A 24,419-nucleotide genomic window follows, 5' to 3' on the forward strand; every position below is an offset into this window, starting at 1 on the left:
CGTGGAGGCTGTGAAAAGCCCTAAAAACCCACAGACGGGCTTTCAGGCGTGCTGGAGGCGAACATCAGGCCTAGTGCTTGGTGAGGACATGGTTGTGGAGGGGATGGAGTAGGGCTCACAGGGCAATGTGGCGCTAGGGGAGCCGAGGTCCGCGGGAACGGCGGTCCCGGGGCCACGCAGGTTCCCCGCTGCTGCCATCCCGCTCCTAACCTCCATCTTCTCAGCCGCTTCCCGCCCTCGCACTGCCTGCCGGGAAGGGGGCGGGGCCCCGTGCGCGCGGCATCACGTGGGCGCCAGGCGGGTCACGTGAGACGTCGGGGTATTTCGCCCGTCTTGTCGCTCGCCGCCATGTCGTCTTTCCCCGAGCTGTATTTTAACGTGGATAACGGCTACCTGGAAGGGTTGGTACGCGGTTTTAAGGCGGGGGTACTCCGGCAAGGTGACTACGTGAACCTGGTGCAGTGTGAGAGCCTGGAAGGTGAGTGGTGGCGGGGCTCTGAGGCGGGCGGGGACACCACCTCCACCCCCCCATACTGAGGGGAAGGCCCGGCTGGTGTGAGGGTGGCGGGGTGGCGAGGGGCTGCGTGGCAGTGGGGAAAAGAGTCGACAGCGGCGTTTTTGAGGCGCGGTCCCCTCTTCACTCCTTGGTTGAGCAGGCACTTGGTCCTCCCCCCCCTCTCCGGCTGCTCCCTCCGAGCTCAGCTGACTCAGTTTCCCGGTCAGCCTGGCCGTGTGATTGCAACAGCTGATACGGCAGTTTAAGGAAGCTTCAGCTCCCAGTGCTTTCTTGAGGTGGTTGTATAGCTGTGATGTGTGTCCTGTGGTTGTTGGGAGCCTGGCAGGTTTGTCAGGCTTTGCTGATGAGTCTTGCTTTGTGCTTTCACTTCCTAAATGGCAGGCGGCACAGGAAACCTTTTTAAGGACAGCAGTAAGATTATTGGGGTAATCTAACTTAATCCCTGATACCCGTGATCAGTTTTTGAGGAGATTGGGTCATTTAGGAAAGTATGTGCTGTTATTGAAGGATTGCTAGTGGAAAAAATCTGGTGCAGATCTTAGTAACTCACCAGTAAATTACCCTTCACCTGTAATCTGGAGTTCTCTTTTGAGGCTAATTCTGACTTCCAGCTATTGCCTTTTTCTAGAGCTAGATCCTCCAGGTACAAACCTGGAGGGCTGTGAAGGTTTTGCTTTGTGATGCTCATAACCTGTGGTCAGCTCATCCTCTTAATTAGTCAGTGCTCAACTGTTCCTCTCTATCAGTGACCTGCTTAACAGTTTTCAATCATTGGTGTCCAGAATGTGGATCACAAATCACAAAGATCAAAACCAGGTTTCTAATGAAATAGGCTGGAAACATATGTATCTAGAGATGTTGGTTGTTTTGGTCAATGGGACTATAATTATTGGATCATTCTTTCTTCTAAAAATGCTAGTTAATCATCAGCTTTATCTTGATGATAGTTGCTGAGTGATTGACATTAATATTGACTACCTAGAGGGATCCTTGGCCAGCTGAACCCTGGATGCGAGTTACCTGGAGCTGTTCGCTCAAATGTTAACAGAATGGGAACAGTGCTGTGATGTGCCTCAGTCTCTACCTTAAAAATAGCTAGTCTATTTTTACTTAGGACAGAAGCCCCTTTTCAGCTAGACTTTTTTGCAGCTCTTTGCTTGCAGCAGTCTCTGTTATTCTTGCTATGGAGCCCAGGGCCTGAAAGAGGGCGGTGGGAGATATTCCTGCTCTCTTGCTAGTCAGAAGTCTCGGCATGCCCTAAACTATCACTTTATCACCTTCCCTACAGACAACTTGCTCTTTGGAATCTTTCTGTACTTATAGCTTCTCTTTTTTTCCTCCTTTCCTTGCCTTCTGAACCAAGTTGCGTAAACTTAGCTCTCCCTTGGAGTGGTGTTTTCTGCATTTGGAATGTGTCAGTTTAGAGTTCCCATGTGTTTGTCTTGGTATTGTTACTGTCCTGTCCCTGACAGCTCTCTGGTGGTGGCTGCTGCTGTGCTCCTTGTCAAACTTCATTCAGAGCCTGAAGGCTGTTCCAAGTTCACTGCCAATCTCGTTCCTCCTCCACTTGGCTTTCTGTGCCCCTGTCTAGTGTGCTCTTGTAGAGGGATTTTCCTTCAAAGGAACATTGCTCTTGATCACTTATATAGGTCTGTGATCAGACCATCTCTTTCTTCTGTCCCTTTAGTTCCAATTTTTCCATTTCAGTACCTGTTTTCTGTGCTCCACAGACTTTTAACCTGTGTTCTTTCTCTTCCAGATGCTTGTCTGCACTAAATCCAGGCAGTGGCTAGCTTATTAGCAGCCAAAATAAGTACTCGGGCATAAAATACTCATACATTCTTCTCTGCTGTTTCTGTTTTGTCTTTGCTGCTGCCTCTTGCATGCGAGTCTGGCTCTGCAGTTAGTCCCAGTCCTGGAGCGAATGATCGCCTTGGCCATGGAGAAATCCTGAAGGACCAAGGCTGTTCTGGGGCTGGTCCTGGGAATCGGGTATTGACTGGTTACTGGTATTGACATTGCTTGGAGGATGTTGTGCTTCCAGGTCTGAAGTGCTGCTGCCTCTTGTGTGCTTGGATCGGTCTGGAAGCACAAAGGAATCGACTTTTCTGCTTCAGGACTTGGGCTGACAGCTTAGTGCTACAGGAAGGAGGAGATCATGCTTTTCTGTGTGATCCTGTGTTGTCTCTGCTTGTCTGATCACAAAGTAAGCCGATTCGAGCTCTTGCTTCTTGATGAGTCAGAAATAGAGCGCCAAATAGACTCTCTGTGGTCAGGCAGGCTCCTGAGCTGGCTTTAAGAAGAGGCAGGAAAACATGACCAGGATTGAGGGGAGGATGTGAGAGCTGTTTTGGCTTAAGCTTTCTCTTGAAACCCTTGGCAATAATATGTTTAATTCCTTCTTTCAGCTCCAAAAATCCTGGCGCTTTGGTTGTTTCTCAGCCAGAGGTCCTTGTGTGCTGTACACCTGTGCTGGATATTGCTTGGAGCCTGCGTGGCCCTCTCTGTTGTAGCCAATTCCTCCTTCTGACACAAGGTGTCAGTGAAGGACTTGAAGCTGCTTTCCTCTGCTTCAGTGGTGTGAGCGTGAATCTGTTCTTGAGCGCAGTCTGTCTTGGATAACCAAACTCATCACTCACGCAGATTTCTATTGTCAAAAGGATGGTGAGCCATCTCCAGCTCCTAAAAGCCGTGGTAGCCTGTTAGAGGTCTGGTATCATCTCTGGAGAATAAAAAGCTGTTGATGCAGTTGGACAGCGGTGCCACTCTTAAGAAGCAGAGTGCAGTCTGGGGCTGGAATGTAGGTTATTGGCAGGCTTTACTGTTGGTCTGCAATGCTCTGTGCTGCAAAAAGTGTATGGAGCCTGGGAAGTGCACAAAAGCATCTTCTTTAGAAACAGGAATTTCTTTACCTTCAAGTCTGTGTTCACGAACCTAATATTACTAATATTCCTCATGCTTCCACAGCAACAGTATAGGAAACCAATTTCTTTCTGACCTGCCGATGTTACAAAGGTGATTGGTACGGTGAAATCCAGCAGCAGGACGTGTTACCTTCTAGCTGTGTAATGAGGCTGTGAAATGGCCAGCTGAGAAGTGGCAGGTAGTTGGCTCAAGCTTGTTAGTGTGGGCCTCTGTTGGGAGAGACTTTCCAGAAGCTGCGTGTTTCCACCACCACCCCTCTGTGGGTGCTACTGCTTCTGTCTGTGCAGTCAGCTCAGCTGGGGACTTGCACACCTTATGGAAACAGTGGTGTGCATGTGGAGGGATGGGATCTGTCCTGTCTTTGGCTTAAGCTGTGTGTGGAACTAGTCTCATGCCCCTGCAGGGTTCTGTCATGTTTTATTTGTGCATCTCAGCCTGCAGTTTATCAGTCTGCTGCGGACTTGTCCTGTGAAAATTCTTGGGTTTTCAGTCCTTGTAACCCCAAAGTAGTGGTGTCATGTCACATCAGCTTGGGGAAGAGCAGAGTAACCATCTGAACCCCAGAGATGCATTTGGGAGGCAAAGGGTGGCTAGGAGAAGAAGATAAATGTAATTCTTTTAGAAAGAACGGATTTCCAAGACTGTGGTTCTCTCTCATCATCTCAGTTTGGTCCATAGGCCTCCATTTCTAGGACACATGCAAATCAACAGTGAAATTGGAGAGCTTGAAGCAAGTAGGTCACACTTGTCCTAGACTGCCTGGCTCCACTCCAGCTGGAGGGCACAGCGGTCTGCCTGAACAGTATCCTCACACGTGCTGGAGCCCTGTTTTCTGTTGAACGCATCTGTAGCAATACCTAGTGAGGACTAAACTCTTGATCCAGGGCTGGATGGTATGGAATAAACTAAGACTGGAAAAGCTGGCTGGTTGTTTTTGAGTTTTGAAGAGTATTTCCAGGGTTGCTCTTTGTAGCCCTCGCTGCCCAGAAGGGGAATGTTGCTTTTAGTCAGCTCAGGAGTGGATTGCTAAAGGCTTCCTGTCCTAAATGCCTCTTCAGTGTAAAGACATCCACCTCTCCCTGACTCTCTCCTCTTCCCTCTTTCTTTATGCAGATGAGAGGTGATGAAATATATGGAAGTGTACTGAGCATGCAGTTGAGCCACTGTGGGGTGAAGTGTGTCTGTCTTCCCGTTGTCTAACCACAGGACGGCTAGATGCACCAAAGCAAAGGCCTGCCTGAGCAGAGCTGTAGGCTCTTGCCTCCAACAAATGGATGTTGGGGAGCATGTCCTCTGTGCGCCAGGCTTATGCTGAGTGCAGTGTGTGCTTTTGTTTTCATAGTCCCAAGGATCTTTTTTTCTCCGCCAGAGGCCTTCTTTGCTTTATGGTGTTAGGTACTGAGTGCTCCTTTTGCTGAGAGAAGAGCAGGAGAGGCTGTGCTACCCTTCTCTCTTCCATTTTATCACTGTGGTCCTGGAATTTGGGCCCCAAAAGGCTGGAGCTAGGCTTCTCTTTCAGCTTGATCAATGTGTCCTCTCTTGTGTAGAGAAGTTGCATTGCTACCAGAGCTAGACTACCTCTAAGAGTGCTTTTGGCACCTCGGTCTGTGGTGGAGCTCATGTTGTTCTCCTGGGTGTAGGGGGAATGGGACAGATCCTTTCCTATGCAGCTCCTTTGCTGTACAACCAAGCAAGGAGAGGCCGCTTGTTGGTCCTGAAGTGTGGCTGTGCTTAGATCCATCTTGAACTCTGAGAATGGTTCAGTCCAAACACCAAACTTGGTGGCTGTCGAAGCCAAACCATAATGTGGTAGGGACCTTTCGAAAGCACGATGACGATGCTTTCTGTCTCCTGGTGTCTAGGAGCCCTTTGTGAAAAGCTGACCCTTGCTTGCAGGGACTGTGTGGGAGGACTGGCCCTGTCCCCAAGAGCTTTCATCTGCCAGGTGAGGCAGAGCATATGGGAATGGTGAGACCTGAGGGTATAGACCATTCCTGTCCTGTGAATGCTGGCTGCTCGTGCAGCAACAGAGCAGTAGCCAAAAGGCTGTCCTGCTAATCTCGGGGCTTTGTCCTGTGTCCTGCAGTGTAACCACTGGCTGTGGCTGGTTAATCAGCTGTCCTGTTAAAACAAGCTCAAGGAAAACATTTATTGGAAGAAAGATGGCACTTCCATGGCCTGCTAAATCATGGTGGCAAGCAAACACTGTGGTCTCTGGCTTCCTGCAGGGTTCAGCAGAGGCTCTTTGCTGTTTGTTCTGGCTTCCTTTATCGGGCAGAGACCTGCTCCATAGCTTTTCCGAGCTAAACTTCAAGCAGCAGCTGAGGTCAGCTTCTCAGCACTGGTGCAGCTTCAGCCCTTGTTTGGGTCCTGCCCCTCATTAGAAGATGATGGTGTCTGGGTTTCCTGGCAAGTATTGCTGCTCGGCAGCCTGTCAGTGCTTTTGTCTTGTTGTTTTTCCTCTGCTGTCAGCTCCTGCAGTGTGAAACTGCTTTCTGCCCTGTTTCTCTTAGCTTCTGAATGATTTGTTGCCTCTCCCTTAAACCGCTGCGCTAGGTGCTGTGCCAATGTCCTATTAGTGTACTGGACCTCTGAGGTTACAGCCATGACTTCGTGTGGTCTGCTTTTAGAGAGGAGGGAGAAAGGGTACATAGGGGTGAACTTACTGGACATGCAGGCAGATTAGGAGGGGTTACCTCACATTTTGGAAGGATCAGGAGAGGGCTACCTGGTTGAGGGGCTCCAAAGGAACAAAGGCCTGGCCATGCTGGGTTTGAAGCTCTGAGGAGGGTGAGTTCAACCCCAGGAAGGGCTGGGCTAGGAACACAGGCTGCTGTTTGGTGCTGAGGACATCTCAAACAGAGAGGTGAAGAGCTAGAGGTGAGATACTGATGGGAGAAAGAGCCAAAGGTGATACTTCTCTGTGTCCAGCTGTGGCCCAGAGGAATTTGCTGCCTGACAGCAAAGGTGGCACATCACTGCTGGTGGTGTGCAACCACAGAAAAGGTCTTAAATTCTGTGGGGAATGCAGGGTCTCGGCGTGCTTTTCAGGTGAAATTTCAGAGAATCCGCTTCAGGAGTGTCTGAGGTGGCTATAAACAGACAGCAACAAGCCAAATGGTAATGGCTGCAGTTTTCTGAAGGGAGATATGGGCGATGTAGCTGATCTGCAGACTGCTGTGTAATCCCTCAGCTACTTTACTGCCTCAGGCCTGGGAGCTGGCAAACGATATTTTAATTTTTATATATGCAGTGATGGCCCCAGGTGCTTTGGAGTGAGATGTCGGGGTTACAGCAGATAATTGTGTGAAAACACCAGTTCAGCTCGGAAGTTGTGAAAGCTAATTCCATGCCTGTGTGTGAGAAGACAAATCGGTCCTTGCCTGGAAGTGCTTGAGCCCTTAACTTGATTCAGAGCTCTGCAATGCAGTTACAGGAGGATGCTGAAGAAGGAAGGGGTAGAATTATGAGCTGGTGGGGCCATGGGTCACTTTGTCTGAGTAGAGCTTACAGGACAGACTCTGATGACTGACAGATGTCTGAAAGACTGAGTAATGGATTGATTCCTTGTTATGACAGAGAAAACTTGCAGGAGAGGATAATAGTATTACTGTGGATCTGAAGTATCTCAAGAAAATGTCATCTGAAATGTTGAGGTGTGCTGTTGGCACAGTGTTGTGTTGAATTAAGCTTCAGTTGTGTTTATGCGTCATGTACAGCCAGCTGCATCAAAGCCAGAGGGCCTGATCTGAGAGTTGAAAGGAGGTGGCTGTAAGTACATGTCATGGTGATCTCGAGTGCTACCCTACTTGAGTACTCAGCAGAAAAAGGCTGTCGTTCTGACAAGCTGTTGTGTTCTTGCACGAGGCAGCTTTCTGGGAACTGTGACCTGGCCATAATTTACTAGCTTTTGCAGGGGAGGAGAGAGAACAAAAGTGTTGTGGTAATTCAAGTGCTCCTTTGCCAAATGCTGGCTCAGTCTGTTTCTTAAAGTGTGTGAACTGCTTGGAGAAATGCCAAAACAGGCAAACTTACCTCTCAAAAGCAATGGCTGGGTTGAGGCTGTGTGCTGCTGTTAGTCAGCATCTGGAGGAGTTCATTGGCTGTGGCTGGGCTCTAGGTGCAGGGGTCTCTCCTTTTCAGCAGGCAGCTGGGGAAGAGGCACAGCAGAAGACTCAACAGCCAGCATCTCATCGATACGCAGCGTGTGGGATCTCTGGCAGCCGTCCCTGCCGAGGTGCTGCTGTTGCTGCCAGAGGCAGACTCCAGCTCGTTCTGAACTTGTGTTAGGAAATAGGAACTTGAACTTTGGGAGAGCTTGGGGCTTGCTCAGCAGTGGGTCCACTTACTAGTCACTATGCTACTGGGACAGCTCTTCTGGCAGGGGATTTATAAAGCCACGGGATTAGTCTGTCCTTAATTGAGAAGCCTGACATGTGAATAGTCCTACTAAAAAGCCCCAAACCCCCTTGGATGAGCTTTGGTGACTGGCCCAGCGGCTGGAGGAGGACAGGCTCATGTAAGGCGCTGGTACGCCATGGGATGCATTGAGTCAGGGTTTATAAATCTGGTCCAATTTTTGGAAAATATGTTCCGTTCTGTCTGCTTGGATGCGAAGAGATTCACAAGAGTTTAGTTCCTGCAGTCTGTGGCTGGCCTTCCCCATAGAAATTAATTCCAAGTGTTATATAAACATGGCCCTTATTCCAGTTGCAACATAACGTTGTGCTGGCTCATGTGCTGTGGAGTTGGGGGGGGGCAACCCCCTCATCGAGCAGGACAAAATGCTCTGGCCAAGCAGCTCATGGGAGCTGTTGAGGGAGAGGCTGCAAGGCACAGCGTGCAGCTTGTGTGGCTCTGGTCTAAATGTGATGCAGCTCTGACCTCCTGGAAGTGCATGGTACAGCAAAGTCTACTTTTTGTGTCACTGGATCTCTAGCATCAAGTGACTTGATAGCAAGGTGGCTTCTTGCAGCCTTAAAACTAAGAGTGGAGTTGCAGGTCGTGTTGACACCAAAAGGAACTGATGATTTTGGAGTAGCAGAATTGGAGTTGAGGAAACAAGCTGAAAGCTTTGGAAGCTTCCCTACTGAAGTAACATGTGGTAGGATATGCAATAGCTGCTTCCTCTCCAAGGGCCTGTATAGCTGCAAAATAACATCACATGCCTTTTTGAGTAGGCTTAGTTTTTGTTAGAGCTCTGCACAATTACAAAGAACTGAAAGTAGGGGGTACATGAATGTACCTACTGCAGTCCCCTATGGCTTCCCTTGCAGTCTGATTTTATGGGTGCAATACTCTTACCAGGACCCTTTCTCTCGTATTCATTGAGCAACTGCTAAATTTTGCTCTGTGCCATTTCTAGCCTCCACTAAAAGTAAACTAGTAAAGCCCTGATTGGACAGTGGAACTTAATTTCTACTTGGACTCCAAAGCTCATCATCCAAGAGCTCTCAAAAGAGGGACTGAAACCCATTAAGATGTAATTCTGGTAGATTTCCCCTCTGTAACTGTATCTTAGCTTTCAAAAATCAAGCAATTGCAAAACAGATGGGTGAGAACTCTTTGCATGCAGGGTGCTGCTTGTGAGCTGGGCTTTTTGTAGGGTTTAGGAAGTGATTACCGTCAATAACAATCCTATACAGGCTGTGTGGAGGTGAGGGGCATTCTGACTTTTGGCATGATCTGATGTTTGACTTTGTGGCAAGGTTCATGTTGAAAACTCCATTGTCTGAGTTATCCAAACCAAGTCTTCCCACCTCGAAAGTGTGAGCATAAGCTCATAATGTTTTGGTAGAATAAAACACAGCTGTTTAGCCACAGCATAGTCTGGGGACCAGAGATCTAGGTTAAATTTCTGCTTTGCTTCAGCCATGATGCGTGTTGTTTGGCAAGTAGCTCTCTTTGCTGCATCCAGGATTCCTTACTAAAAGTAAGAGTACCACCAATCGCTGCTGTAAACCACTGAGAAACATGAGAAACGGAGCACTATTTAAGTTTCTGGCCTTTTTTCCCCCTCCCTATAACCACCATCTGTTTCCTGTGAGACTTAGTGGTAATGTCTTTGTAACTAAAAAGCGCTTGGTCAAAAACATCTTTGCTAGACCCCCTTGGAAACACCCAGAAGAGTTAAAGTCAGCTTGAAAGCTGTTTGACCCTTCCACCCCTCAGGCTGAGGACAGTATCACACTGTACAGTACAAGCTCAGTTTGGAGCCTGATGCGGAGGATGCTCTCCAGCTCGTGCCTGTAGCTAGCTGTAATGTCAAAAGATCCAGCTTCTCAAGCTAGGCTGAGTCCTTGCTCTGACCTCGGTGCTGTGGATGCTTGTGCCATAATGCTGAGGACTCATATGGTTCAGTGGAAGGGAAAGGCAGCCTCAGTGCTCCTGCTTCAAAGAAACCAGGGAGAAATTTCTTTTTTTATGTTTTCTCTGGATGGTGTGTTCACATCTGGTTTGACTAAATTCTTCCAGCTAGTCTTCTTTCCCTATAAAGGGTCTTGAATCCCTGGGAGGGTGCTTGCCTAACTGGCCCTCTGAGGTGAAGCTGAAGGGAGATGAACATTATGTACCAGTGCAACTAGTAAGAGTTTTGAGGAGTAGGATTATATGACGTTCCTCAGTTCTGGATTCAGTTTTTCCATAGACACTTAAATGCTTTTGGCTCAAATAGGGCTTTTATCTTGACAGAGCTCAGCATGTTGTGGTTGCTTGTTGGCCAGGACTACAGCTTGGTTGGGCACCTGACCTGCAGCAAGGGTGACAGAGGAAACAAAGGTTTCCTCTGCTTGAAACTGGAGGAGGGGAAGGCTTCTGAGCATGTTCCTCCGTCCTGGGCAGGGATTGCCTACCATACGAGATGGATTTAAATGGCTTTCCTCTTCACCAGCCTCTCTCTACCTCTTAATGCCTGACTTCTCATTACCAGTGCAATTGGCTGGACTGACTTAATGACGTAATACCTAGCTGCTTTATAATTTCAAGGTTGTGTCTTTTCGGCTTTGAAAGCTTTTCAGATGCTTCCACATCACTAGTATTTGAGGAAGCTTGCTTGTGGGTGCAGATAGGTTCTTGGTCATGGTTGCTTCAGAGAAGCCTGCAACCAGAGTCCTTTTGGCTAGAAGAAGTGTTTAGGTTTTTTTTTTTTTTTCTAGATTTCTAGGAAATACTTCCTAGAAAATCAGTAACCTTCCACCTTGGTTAAGCACAGCGGACAGCTGGCGCAGGTGTGTGCTCAGTCACACAGATAGCATCACAGTTTCCTCTTTAAGATGAGGCAAGGCTGGTATGGTGAAACACTGATCTTTTCCTGCATTTGGATTGTCCATGATAAAAATGAGCACAAATATAAGTGTATCACTTAACACATGGGTTTTGTCTGGGTGATCTTTCAGGATCTTTCCTTTCTTTTCAGACTTGAAACTGCACCTCCAGAGCACAGACTATGGGAACTTCCTGGCCAATGAAGCCTCCCCGCTCACAGTCTCCGTCATAGACGACAAGCTGAAGGAGAAGATGGTGGTGGAGTTTCGTCACATGAGAAACCATGCGTATGAGCCCCTAGCAAGTTTTCTGGACTTCATCACGTGAGTACCAGTTGTTCGTGAACAGCACTTGAAACTTTGGTGTTCTTCCAGACTTGAGGGCTCTCAGACCAGCTTTCCACACTCAGCCCTGTAGCTGCTGTGTTTTCTGCAGTTTCTTGAATGGAACCGTTTTGGTTGTATGTGGAGGTCTCAAACCAACAGCACTGTATCACTATGTTGTTAAAGGCTCCTGCTCCCAGGGTGTGCATGCTTCATTGGCACAAATACTTAACTGCCTTCCATTGCAGAATTGGCTCAGTCTCTACTAGAGAGACTCTACTACTTGTCCCTTGTGTTAAACGTTCCTGGATTTTTTTTAAATGTGAGCCTGCTGCAAAACATATGCCTGCCAGGCATGTGCATGACAGCAGTTGCCTGCTAGTTCTGACCCACTGAGGTCAATCATCCTTTGTCAGGGCTGCTGTGATCCTGCCATCCCACCCCAGAGGCTGTACCGGTTCAGGGACAAACTGGTTCAGGGAGTTGAGGTGGCCAAAAATTGAACAACTTCTCACTTTTGGAGTTAATCTTTGACCGATTTGTTTTTCTCGGCCAGCTCAGTGGGATCCAACAAACACTAGCACTAGGAGAAGGGAGGGCCTAGAATGTGCAGCAGGGAAAGACAGGGCTGCAGCAGCCTTAGATGTCTTTGTCAGTGCATGAAAAGAGGCAGGGTGTGTGCAATTCCACAGCAGGTTCAGCTGATGTGAAAAGCTTGAAATAGCACAGTGTTCTTGCAAGTATCTTCTCCTAGTGGTTTTGCACAACCCTTTGCTTCCCTGCATGCTGCTCTTGTTTTAGTCAGTAATATGAAATTGCTAACCTTGGTGAATTACCAGTTGTGCTAGTTTGCATCTGAAACATGGAAGTAAAATTGCCTTTTTTTTCCTTTCCTTAGTCTGCATTTCTATGAGCTCTAGTCTGGCTTGCAAACTGCATAGCTAGTGGCCTCCTCTAACCAGTAAGGAGATATCTCATGGACAAAAGTGAATTTCTGGGTCAGTAGAACCTGACTTTAACTTGCATCTCTGAGAAGAAGATTGTACTCTGTTCTCGAGTCGGATAGCTGATACATCAGCATTCCTTTATCTGATACAGTGAGCTTGGGCTCATTGCAGGCACTGTGGCAAGCAGAGTTTAATCTTGCATTTTTGGCAGTTGTGTGTGTATCTTGCTTACCACCTAGAGATTTTTGAATGATTCAGGCTCATATTTGTGATGAATTCAAAGATTTTAAATTTTGGCCTGTGGCATCTCCCGCATGTGCAAATACTGATTAAAGACCTGTCTCTCTGCTACATTCCTTCCTGTTCTGTTCTTTCTATGTCTGGACAGTACCACACTCATTATTCTAACCCAGTGGCTCATATCTATTATTTTCTGGGTCACTGTGCTAAAGCTGCCTGTCTTTTAAGCCTTTCCTATTTTCTAAGAAGTAGTTTTTTCTTATGTGCCTGTCACTAAAACTCATGGAGTTTTCGTATTTGGCTCCAAATATGGAGCAAGACATGGCAAGTCATCAGTAAGACATTACTAAGTCCCCATTTTGCAGCAGTGTTTGTAATGGATGAAGCAGTATTCTAGCTCATCATCTTAGTTGTATGGAGCAATCTCTTCTATTCCCTCAAACTTAAGTTAACCTTCAAAACACCTCTTTGCCCATCTTGAATTTGCTGTAAAGACATCAGTACTGTTTGAGCCTGGCAATATTAGGTAGTTTGTCCTCCACTGATGCTTTTCCTTTGCTGCCCTACAGGTTTATGGAAATGTCTAGTCTCTATGGCAGTATTGTAGTAATCACTAATGGTCTCTTAGCTTCTGTCATATCTGTTTAAAGGCAATAGTTTGGATAAGACACATGAGTATCTTGCAGACTTTAAAACTTTGCTGTTCCCTAATAGTCTTGCTTTGAAAACCGGTGTGTGGAAAAGATGAACTGAAAGGTCTCAGACCATGGCTGCCCTGATGACACACTGCATGACTTGGTAGGAAGGCTGTGAATGGCTGTGGAAATCCAGTTTCCTGTTACACCAGTCCTGTTGACCTTTATCCAGTGTCTACAACCAGCTTGAGTTGTGCAGAAGACTTTAAACATCTCATATAATCCGATAGGCTGGTTCTTGCCAGCTGTTGGAATGACTTAATTTTAAAACTGGTGTTTTGCCCCCAACTTGGTTTAACTTTGATCTTGTTCTGCTTCTGTCTCTGATTTTGATGAGTTCTCTATAGCAAAACATGATTCTGTGCAGATTATCTGTATTTCTTGCCTACTGTGTAATCTCTTCTTGAATATATTGGTCCCATTTGGCACAGGATGTTTCTTCCTTGAGTTGTCTTCACTCTCATCTCTTTTCCTTTTTACCCACAAGATTTCCTTTAATGCCACTGGGTCTGCACTCATCACACCAAAGGAGTATTGATGGAATAGAGAAGGTGTTATCAGCTTCAGCTGGTCCAAGGTGGGAGTCACCATCAGTGTATTAGAAGTCTGTGGTGTCATTAGAAGTTATTAGATCAAGTTAAAACAGAAGAATGAGGACAGTGAAATACAAGGAGTTTGGAGAGGGTGCTGGTTTTGCCCAGTGGGTCTTAATATCATCTGTTGATAATCCTAATATACTTAGTGATTGGGCTAGTAGAAAAGAAGGTAGACTAGATGTGACTTCTTGGCCTGACTTTCAGGCTGTGTTTTGTTCCCTGAAACTGTCCCATGGGTTGTAGTAGGCCTTGGTTTGGGACAGGACAGAAGTTTCAAGGATTATTGTCCTGCTGACAGTGTGAATCTTCCCATGCACTTCCCAAACAGCTGGAGTGGAGAATAGCTCTGTTCAGAGGCTGGTGTGCCAGTGGCCTTCATCTAACCCAGGCTTGTATATAGGCAGCATCATAGAAATGTTCAGCCAAAGGATGTTGGTGGTGCTGGGGATGTTGTGCCTGTTCACACAGAGGTACTGTGTCATCCTGCCTACCTGGGTGACACTGGGACAAGCCTGTGCCACTTGATCTTCCACTCTGGCTGGGCATACAGATAGGTGTAATGGGGTGATTTATCTTTGCCTTTTGAACGTGGCTATTTCCCATTCCTTTCTTTTAGGGTAGTTAATGAAACTTGAGCAGGAAATGGTAAAGACCATTCCTGGTAGACAGCTCCGGGCCAACAAGGCACCAGGTGGTGAGAAGAAGAAATTGTACTCAACTGAATGTGTCCATGTGCTGAAATTGTACAAGCTGAATTGAAATAGAAAATGGTAGAAAGATATGGAAAGTTTGAGCAGGGCTGGCTTCTGCAGGAGGGAAGCTTGAGTTCACTGTGATGCTTTTGAGAGAGAGGCATTGAGTTGTAAACAGATTTTTTAAAATCGAGTGGCATTGTAGGAGGTGTGTCCTACACCTTCCAATGGAAGGAAATGTTTTGTAGCATGTCCAGTTCAGCTCTGAAACTCACTGCTGCCAGATGCCTTTGTATGTACTTACATTTTTGGCCTCCTTAGAAATACAGGATAATCTCACACAAAACAGGCCCATCAAGCCCCATTAAACACTTGGGTACCATCTCACTGAGAGTGGCCAGGGTGTAGATGACTGGTGCCAGGAAGTGGATCAAGCATTTAAAAAACAAGTCAGACTTTCTCCTTCATGAATGTCCTGCTGGACCTCTGGGGTGGTTTTGAGTTGATCAGCAGGTGACTGTTGTGCTTGTTTTTGGAGGGTGCTCAGATCTTAACCCAGGGCACACTGCTGAGAAGATCTGGGGAACTCTCTGATCGTAGGAGCAGCTGTAGTCCTTGTCCCCTCTGCTCCAGAGCCAACCTGTCAAAAGCCATGCATTTGTCTCTGCGTGGGATTATGCTCTGTCATTTCTCTTGCCTCTTCCAAGTGGGCCATGAGCTAGGTGAGGTGACAGGAAGGAGAAGCAGCAGTGGAGACAGCGTGGGGGCTCTGGAGTACCAGGAGGATGTGCGTTCCTGGTGTGCTCTCCTTGCCCAGCTCCAGGGAGATGAGGCAGTGCTGGCTGTGACTTGCCGGAAGGTGGCACTCCAGCCCTGCGGCTGCCTGTCCCCAGGTGCACACCATGCCATAGGTAAGGATGGTCACCTATGGACGTGGGCAGGAGTTAGCTTGTGTCCTGAGCTTGGGGGAAAGGACAGTGTTTAAAAGCACACCAGCAAAACTGACCCAAGAATGCAGCTAGGCAGCAACCCCAAAGCAAGGTCTTTGTTCCGCAAGTCACTTGCTGCCACTGATTTTTTGTTTATATTTTTTTTTTGGTCCTGTTGCGCTCCTCTCCTGGCACCATGCTGATGCTTTTCTGGCTCCGATCCTCTACAGGAACTCTCCTGTGGCAAGTGTTGCATTGTTAGTACCAAAATATTGAGGAAGTTGGCTGATTTCCATTTTGTTTTTTCAAGTGGTGGCTATAGCTGGCGGCCTCTGCCACTGTGTATTGTGGCAAGGAAAAGCTCAACTTGTTGAGCCTGCCATGGTCTCTATAAAACACCTGCTAGCTCTGCATTTTGCTAGGCAACTCCTTGTTGGAAGACTGCTGGTGCTTCCCTGTGCCTTTCGGCCGACCATAGTAGGTTCTGACTGATAGGCACAAGTTGGCTGTGAACATCTCTGCTCCAAAACAAACAATTGACTGTTTGGCTGAGGGAATGCAGTGATGTTCTGTAGGGCAGCAACAAACAGGTATTAAGTGTACTTGAAACAGCAAAACCCACTTCCTTAATTCAACAAGCACATATTGACTTGTGGGATGGAAGTGGGTTTTAGGTTCTTCTTGGTGATGTGCTGCCCTGCCTTTCTGTAAAGCCTTTGTTCTTTGTGTTAGCCTGACATGGTGCCATGTCCTGTCTCTCCTTCCTTCCACTGTTCCTGTATATGGTTTAGATAGGATTCTTTATCGTGCTGTTGTTCCTGCCTCTGGCCTGCTGTAGCCTAGTCAGATTGTCAGCTTCAGTATTTTTCCAGGGAGCAGAAATAGGGTTTGGTGTTGGGGTTGGGTTTTTTTTTTGTGCCCTTGCTTCAGCACAGTCTCTTCCCTGCTCTGGAAAGTCTGGTTTCACAGCAACCTGACGTGAGGGCTCTGGCAGCTGTCGGGCCCCTTGAGCCCTTGCAGCAAGCTGATGGGCAGAGAAGGGTTCGATCTTGTGTTCAGGTGGAGGAGCTGCTGGTAATGGTGCAGAAACTGAGTCTGCTGTAGGAGTGAGGTCTGGGGACGAGCTGGGTCTAAACACATTTTCCAAATCCGTGATCAAGCCTGTCGTCAGGGGACAGACTTAGGTCGCCTTTTGTCTTTACCTTACGAGCCTGCTAGGGCTGGAAACCAGGTTCTTTGTTGCCCTGAGGATGCAGCTAGGAACTTGGCTTTCAGTATGTTTTTGTGGTCACAAGACGTGTTTTTGATGAGGTTGTGTGTACCTTTTCCCCTTGCGCATGCCTTTTCTTAGCTGACACTTCCCTCTATTACCTTCTCCCTGACCCAGTCCTGCTCTGCCTCTCCCCTGCACTGGATAGATCTAGTTTCTGCTGCGTGACACTGAGTTCAAACTTAATCTTGCAGCAGTGGTTTTTCTGGAGCCAAATTGTTTCAATTGCTACTTGAGCTAAAGAGCAATAATCCTCTTCTCTAGAGTAGGAAGTTGCCCGTTTTATTCTAAATATACTGGAGTGTGCATCCTGGCATAACTGCAGAGGTTACAGAATATGACTATGTCCTTTTGAAGTCCTTTCTCGCAGAAGAAAAAACTCCAAATTCTTTACATTAGACTCTTGCAGTTTATTTGGGCAAATGCAACAATCTGAAGGATCTTTCCTAATGCTGCTGTGGTTAAAACTGCTCTATACTATTTTTCAATTAGTTGTTGACTCGTTGGTGGCAAATTACTGTAGTGGCTGGGGATCCTGCAATAAAAGGTTTATGAGCCTTTTCTGGCAGAGATGGTTTTGGCAGAGAAGCACAGGTTTCTGACAAACAGCTTCCCTGTTTGCAGGGAGTGCAAAGTTGAACTGATAAGCCAAGTTCTTGGAGGGATTATGCAATATTCAAAATAAGAGGGCATGTAACTAATGGTGTGGAAATGATCAGAGACTTGCATCCCCTGGATGGTAGCATCAGAACTATATCTGTTCTCCTGCATACCCGAAGGACATAGAGCTCATACCAGTTTCCCAGAACCAATGTCTATGAAAACGGACTGGGTTGCATGCCTAAGTGGTGGCTATGGAAGTCATCTTTCAAAACGGTGTGACTGCAGGTGCCCTCATTAGAAAAGGAGACTTTGAAAGGTGGGTTTCACTCTGTGTTACACTGAGGGGATGCTTTTTTTTTCCCCAAACCTCTATTGCCTGGGAAACGCTTCATTTGGCCAGTGGATTTGAACTGGAACAGCATAATCCTCCTCCTACTGACCAGCACTGTTTTTCGCTTGGAAGGTGTTAGCATGGTGCCTAGCAAACACAGTGAGCCACAGTAATGATTGGAAGAGCTAGCAAAATGTTATTGGTGGCAGTAAAGATGTAGCAAAAAGCGAGTGATGAGCTCCAGATATGAGCCCATGTTTCACGAAGATAGAGAAATCTTTAATGAAACTCTGCAGCCCTGAGAAGGAGCTTGAGCGTGCAAGCTGTGGGTGATCAGGTGAGAACGCATCGCCCCTGGATAACATCCCTGTCCAAGCTGATGCTGTTTCATCCAGAGGCAGTGTGTGGACTGAGCTACGTCCTTGGGTTTTGTTTAAAGCTGAATCCCTCTGGTGATTCTGCAGCTCGCAGGAGCACTCCTTGCACTTCCCTCATATTCCTTCTTGCCATCTTTCCCTCTACAGGCTGAACAGCATGTCTGTTAAAGACATAAAACAGGGAGGGAGGGAGCGTGTTAGGAGGTTATCAATGCTCCTCTGATCAGTTTATGTGTGGTTGCAACTTCTCCAGGGGACTGCCTGTGTGCAGTGCCTTTCAGTTGGAAGAATGTTCACTGAGCACTTCTGTTCCTGTGTAACATGCTTCACTCCTTGATTGAAACCTTTCTCAAGGTCTTCTGGCACTGGACTTCAGCAGCCTTCGTTTTCCTTTTACCTTTCCATAGATTTGCCTCACCTGATACTCAAGTGGCAAAGTTTAGCCCAGAGAAGGCCTGGAGGCAAAGGGCACTGCCTCTGAAGGCTTCTTGGGGGCATCTTGGGTCCTAGTCCCCTCTCCCAGATCTGTTCTGTATGCTAGAAGTCTAGCAAATACTTACATAGAGCTTTGCGCAAGTACCACAATATTTAGAGGCTGAGCTAAATCTTGTGTCTACCCCATACAGCTTACTGCGTGTCAAGTGGGATGATGATTTTTCTCGTCTTCTGCTGGTGGTAGGTTTGTATGCACAGTAATGATCTGCATGTTAGCTGGGTCCAGACCATGCATTCACTGAGAAGTGGGTAAAGGCTTTTAGGCCATTAAACTCATTCAGCTTTCTTAGCTACTAGAGGCAGTTTTGGGGATAATGTGAGATTATGCAGTGCAGCCTTTCCTCTTATTTTATATCCTTGAAATATTTTTTTGTTTTGGGTTTTTTTTGTGCTTTACATGTAATGAAGGTAAGAAAACAGTTTATGCAAGTTTGCCTTTTTCCAGCTGGTCTGTGTGAAAGCAGCACAATTAGATGTTTCTAGTCAATATTTAAAATGTAATTAGTGCTGAAGTCTTCTCGGCACAGCGTGGAGTGCCAGAGCTCAGCCTCGCGTATGAGCGTAGCGTTTCTCAAGCTTTGAGGCATCAAGTTTAGGCAGCCAGAGATTCTTGCATGAGGCTGCGAGGTGTTCAAAATATTCCCTTGTGTTTCAAAGGGTTTGTACTCATCTAGAACACAATGTCATATTCATAAAGCCTCAAAATTAAAAGTACTTAATCTAGCTTTTTTCTTGTTAGTCTTTAATGCAGCTACCACTGTATGACTGCTTATAAGTTACCAGATGATACCACTGGAAAACTGAGGTCAGTATCCCAAGAGACCTAGACTCACTAGAAGATGGTAAAAACCATGCAGAGATGCAGCTAAATATAGATTAATGCTGAGAACATTCCTGGATACTTGGATTTGAAAGGCTGCCACAGCCTCTGTAGTATTGTGAAGTTATAACTCTTTGCTGTGAAATGGTCTCATTGATCTAAGTTTAGCAGGGCACCCACTAATTGGCTGACTGCCCTTGGTTTGTGGTAGCAACCATGAAATTCTCAGCTTTCTCTTTGGCAGGTTCATGAACCTGCCACTTAGGTGTAGTTTTTTATTGGTGTGACTCCAGGAAAGACAACATGCAAAGATAGGAAGAGATCCGCACGCTTTGAGCCGAGACCGTCACATGCTGCATCTACTCTTGCTGTTCCCTGGACTGCCTGAGCTTCAGCTGCAGACAAGGGGTAAAACGGCTCCTGGCCAGAAGCTGCTGGTCTGACTTGTTCTAGTCTGAGCTGAAAAACTGATTTAAGGATTTGATGCAGTTGATCCACTGTCAGTTACTCAAACAAGCCTCAGTGAGGCACTGAGGTCTTCCTGGTGTGCAACATCCCTCTCCTTTCCAGTTCAGGACAGCTGTACAGTTATTTATTAATGATCTTAAAATGACACTCCAGATACTTGCATCTCAGCTGTTGGCCCTGTTCTTCGTGTCAGCTACTGCTCTTTTGTGCTTTGAAGTCTGTGCGTTGCTTTGCCCCATGACTGCTTTCCATTTGGAGCTTGAGAGGTGTGACAAGTGGCTCTGTGTACCGGCACCTTTGCTCAGGTCTTGAATCCAGTGGGATATAGAGATGCATCTGTGTACTTATGCACAAACCCAAGGAAGCAGCAGTACAACTAGCCCAAAACTTTTTCCTTAGGTTACTTCCCGCACCAGCCCCTGAGTTTATGAACTGGAGGAGCTGCAAGAGGGAAGCACTAGATGCTAAAGTGACTGTAGTCAAAACAACTTCATCATCATTTAAAGCTGTCTCTAGAATATATGCCAAGTTCAGAGCATTGCTCTGATCCCACTGGAGATTTCCCTTTTTTGTCCCAAAATAAACACATGCTTCTACGTGCTTCTACAGTAATCTGAGTAACTGCCCAATGCAGTCACATAGGGACTTTTGCCTTGCTAGCATTAGTCTGCCTTAAAGTCTAATGCTGGTTTTGGAAAGCATTAAAGTTGCTTGAGCAATGCAATACATTAACCCATCCCAGCAAAACCTCCAAGCCACAGCCCAGTTCTTCCCTGCTATGCACTTCTGCATCAGCCTGATGCTCTCTGCATTTGTCGTTGACACAGAGGGCCGTCCTCATGACCCCTTGCAGAGCAGCTGTTAAGCTACAGTTTGGCCAGGCTTTCAGAGAATTCCTGAGAAACGCAGGTCATGCAGTGTTCCGTCATTAGTCATGCTTTGTGACCACTTGCAGTATTGTTTACGGTTTCTTTAGTATCCTGGAGCAGAAAGCAATATAAAACCAACCTATCTGCTGTAGGACAATGACTCTTTATGATTAGGTTAGTAAGCAGGGAAGGAAGAAGCCCCAACTGTCTTGAGGGCTATGCCCGAGTGCCTTCAGGCCAAGTTGTAAATGCCCCATGTGATGAGCTTTCATGCATTTATATGCTCCCCTGCTAAAAAGCCTTTCCCAACATTCAGTGGACTGTTGCAATCTTTCTTGCATGTCTCATTTATCTGTGGCTGTACTTAAGTAACTCCAAAAGGAGGAAGACATACATTGTACATGGCTTTTGCATGTGTGCTCTCCTCTTTGATTCTGCTTGATAGCTATCCACGGATGACTATCCCACAATTAGCTTCTGGGGCCTGGCTCTCCTCTGTTTTCTCAGAGAGGTCTCTGCTGTGCCTGTCTGAGACCATACCTCCCAAAACCAGCAGTGAGAATGATCTCTCTGACCTGGTGCTGCTGGAAGGAACATTTCCCCCCCACACACACCTTTTGGCTTCTCTAGGTATATCTTGTCCTGGCTTTGTTCTCTTTATGTGAGTGTCGCCCAGTGCATATTGTGCTGAACTGGGTGTCACTGGAGGAGCGAAGATACTGGCCCCAGTTGTCTCAGACTTCAGGAACCCATAAGCCAACATATCTCTCCTGCTGTGGATGATATTTCTGTGCTTGCTGACTCTTTCCTGTCCTTTAATAAGAAATTCTACTCTTCTGTGAGACATTACTGATGCTTCTCAGTATCAGCCAGAATTGTATTTCTGCGAATGTGAATTTCTAGAATATACCACACCTCAATTCAGTGGGTGACAGGAAGAGTGAGGCAGGGTGTAACTGTGCTTGTGAAATTCTGACTGAACATCCACTCTTTTTGTGTCCATCTCCCTGTGTGGGTGGCTAGCAGCTCAAAGCAGTAGTGTAAAATGCGTTCTTGCCCCAGGGAGTCTTGCTATGGTCTTTGTGGAGGCGAGGTTGGGGGCTTGAGATAAGGTGCCATTTTTCTACTTAATTAAAGCCCTGCCACCCCGTGTCACTGTCTGTAGCTTATGTAGAGCCTCCATGTATTGCTTTCTCTTCTGAACTCCTACTGAGCACTCCCAGTAAGCTAGTGCAGAGGCTTGTCCTCACCAAGGAGCTTTTTGGTTCTTTTACCTGTCTCCAGTCTCCCACCAGACCATCCTATGTCTTAATCTCTTTTCCATGCCAAGCGGGCTGCAGTAGGATTATGGTGTTGCAAGTGACCAACTACTCCTGTTTCCTGATGTGTCCCGTAGTCTGGTTCTCTTATTAGCTGTGCTGAGAGCTAGTGAAGGTTAAAATGTTCTTGGAGGGGTCTGAGCATGCATTAACCATGAAAACTGAAACATTTGAAGCTGGTCAGAGCCTAATGGAGATGAGGAGGCTGATGACAAAAGCTGCTCTATTAAACAAGTAGTTGGAGGTTCCTAGGAAAACTGCTGCCACTGTAATAAATCTAATCCTTTGGGCCTGGGAGGAAATGCCAGCGTCGCCAGGACCTCTGCTACGGTCTTAGTACGGCTGTGCTAATGGAGGCAGATGCGTTCTTGTTGGGACCTGGCACAGGAAAGCAAGTGTTGCCCCTTCCACAGATGAGAAAAGGCTTTTCCAGCTGCCCTGACACTAGAAGACTTCCCTCATAGTCATGACTAACTAAGCTGTGACTCTTTTTACTGGGATGAAGCAAGGATTGAATGTGAATAAGCGTGGTCTGGGCTTGCTTGAAGGAAATGGGAACTATCAAGAAAGATTAGGTAGTGGTGCTGGTGTCTGTCTGGCCTCAGCGGGCATAAGAAGACCTTTGTCCTGCTGCAGCTCTCTTGTTATCGTAAAGGTTTGAAATGCTGTTGCAGTGGAAAATGGAATAAGAAATTTCCCCTCTATCTTGCGCGTGGTAACTCTTTTTCCTGCAGGGATGAATCTGACAGCAAGATTTAAGTAGTCTTGATAGGTAAGGTACTCTTTCAAACAGTTGGTGCTGCGCCTCCTTAGAGGCCTTGGCATTTGGTCTATAGACTGTGCATTTCCCCAGACTTCCCTGAAGGATGAGGAAACAAGCAAGTTGAGGGGTATAAATGACATGGGGAGAGCCATGCTTTGCACTCTGGCAGTGGAAACCAGCTGGGTTGTCTTTCCTGGGACCATCAGTCTGAAAGCAGGAGCTTCTCATATGTGAAGAGGGTCAGACTTGGGCTGCTCTCCCCAAACCTGGCTGTGGCTTTCATGCTTAGCTGGACTGGGAGGGCACGGATGAGGTCAGTGTGACTCCAGTAAGGCAGGAGCTAAGCTGCTCTGAAGACCTGTGAACAGAAAGGGCTCCGGGCATTTTCCCTCAGTTCCTCTTGTATGGTTGACTTTGGCCAGGCTCCTTGCAAGTCGCAAATATCTTGCAGAGAGCAAGATCCATGGTAAGCTGGGAATAGGAAAGAGGTGTGCTAGCATACTGTGCAATGACCATATTTCCTTGCCTGTACCTTCACTGTAGGCTGAGTTGAAGAAAAAAATTTGGTCTGGTCCTATGTTGTTGCCTTGCTTTGGTGAGAGTAGTCCTGCATATGGTCTTCCGTGAAAGCTACTGTGTTGCACTAACCAAACTTGCGTGTTTGAGGGCGGATGGTGGAGCTGGGGAATGATCTTCTGTATCCTTGGTCTTGCACACCTCACGGACATGCCTCTGTGTTAGGGTGCAGATGCTTGTATTTACCAGGAACCACCTGCTTACTACAAGGGACTTACCCTCAGTTCTCATAAACAGGCCTTTCTTGCTGTCCTGGAGATTGCAATTATCTCCATGGTGAGAGCTGCACAAACGGAAGGGAGGATAATGACCTTGCAGATTAAAGGGCAAAAGGAGGTTTCCTGGTACATGAAGTTTGTGCTGATTTGCCCCAATTCTAGATTGAATGTCCCTGGAAAAGCAGGCTGCAAACACAGAAAGGCTCTCTGCAAAAATAGTAGGGCCAGCAGGTGTGTTACCCAGCCCTGCAGTGTGGAGAGAAAAGGCAGCACCTGTTTGAGGAACTAAGGTGTGGATTTGTTCGTGGACATGCCCTTTGAGCATATTTGGAGGCAGTAAGCCCATCTAATAAAAACTGCCAAAATCTGCCTTTAACTGGCTCTGCTTACCTGCCTTTGATGTGGTTCAAAGGGAAACGGGGCTGCACTGTGTCCTCCTTGTTAGCTTGAAAATACAAAGATCAGCAGCATCCCTATGCCTGTCTGACAAACGTGTGCAGAGCTTTGCCGTCCCTGCCCTTGCCCCAGTCCCGGTGTGCTGGCCTTAAGTTCCCTTTCTTCAGTACTCAAAGTACGTGTAGGAAGCCTGAACCTCAACAGAGCTCCAACTCCAGACTTGCACAGCTCCTTCTGCCATTCTAGTTCAGGCCTGATCTCATTTGTTTTAGAGCAGCTCCTGCCAAGGAGCTTCTTCATGTCTTTTCCATCATCTAACTTTTTAGAGTTAGAGCTCTAGCAGTGGGAGCAAGGGAGTGTAAAATCCCAAATATACTGCTCTTCCAGCATCTGTGCCCCTTCCCTGTGGTGCTGAGGGTTGTTAGCAAAGGCATCTTCTGCTGACTGAAAAAAACCAACTCGTATTGCTTGATGTTTTTCAGGTGCTCAGCTTGGTTGGCTTATGGCTCAGCTGGTGGTGAAGGTGCCTAGAGCAGCACTCCTGTTCTTGCTGGGGACACTTTTCCTCTCAGCCCCTTGTATTTACATGATGCCTTGATCCCTTACTTGGAAAAGGCCACCAGCCTTTCTTGCATTCCCAGTCTTCAGGCCAGCTGTGTCTCCCTTCTCTGGCTAGACTGGTAGAACTGGGAGGTGATCTTGCCCCTCTCCTCATCAGTGGTGGAGGCCTCATCTGGAGTGCTGTGCCCAGCTCTGCACTTCTCAGTACAAGAGAAAGGGCCACAAA

At 47.0% G+C, this 24,419-nt stretch overlaps 1 protein-coding gene across 1 annotated transcript in view; it reads left to right on the forward strand.

Annotated features, from left to right (window-relative positions):
- The first annotated feature begins 243 nt into the window (after positions 1 to 243).
- ATP6V0D1 (ATPase H+ transporting V0 subunit d1) overlaps positions 244 to 24,419 on the forward strand; it is a 36,247-nt gene continuing 12,071 nt past the window's right edge. The window contains exons 1-2 of the mRNA XM_069793858.1: positions 244 to 478; positions 10,857 to 11,028. Coding sequence (XP_069649959.1) covers positions 349 to 478; positions 10,857 to 11,028 — 302 coding nt within the window. The 5' untranslated portion in view covers positions 244 to 348. The remainder of the gene's footprint in view (positions 479 to 10,856; positions 11,029 to 24,419) is intronic.

This window comes from Haliaeetus albicilla, chromosome 10, assembly GCF_947461875.1.
Source record: "Haliaeetus albicilla chromosome 10, bHalAlb1.1, whole genome shotgun sequence".
Taxonomy (NCBI): domain Eukaryota; kingdom Metazoa; phylum Chordata; class Aves; order Accipitriformes; family Accipitridae; genus Haliaeetus; species Haliaeetus albicilla.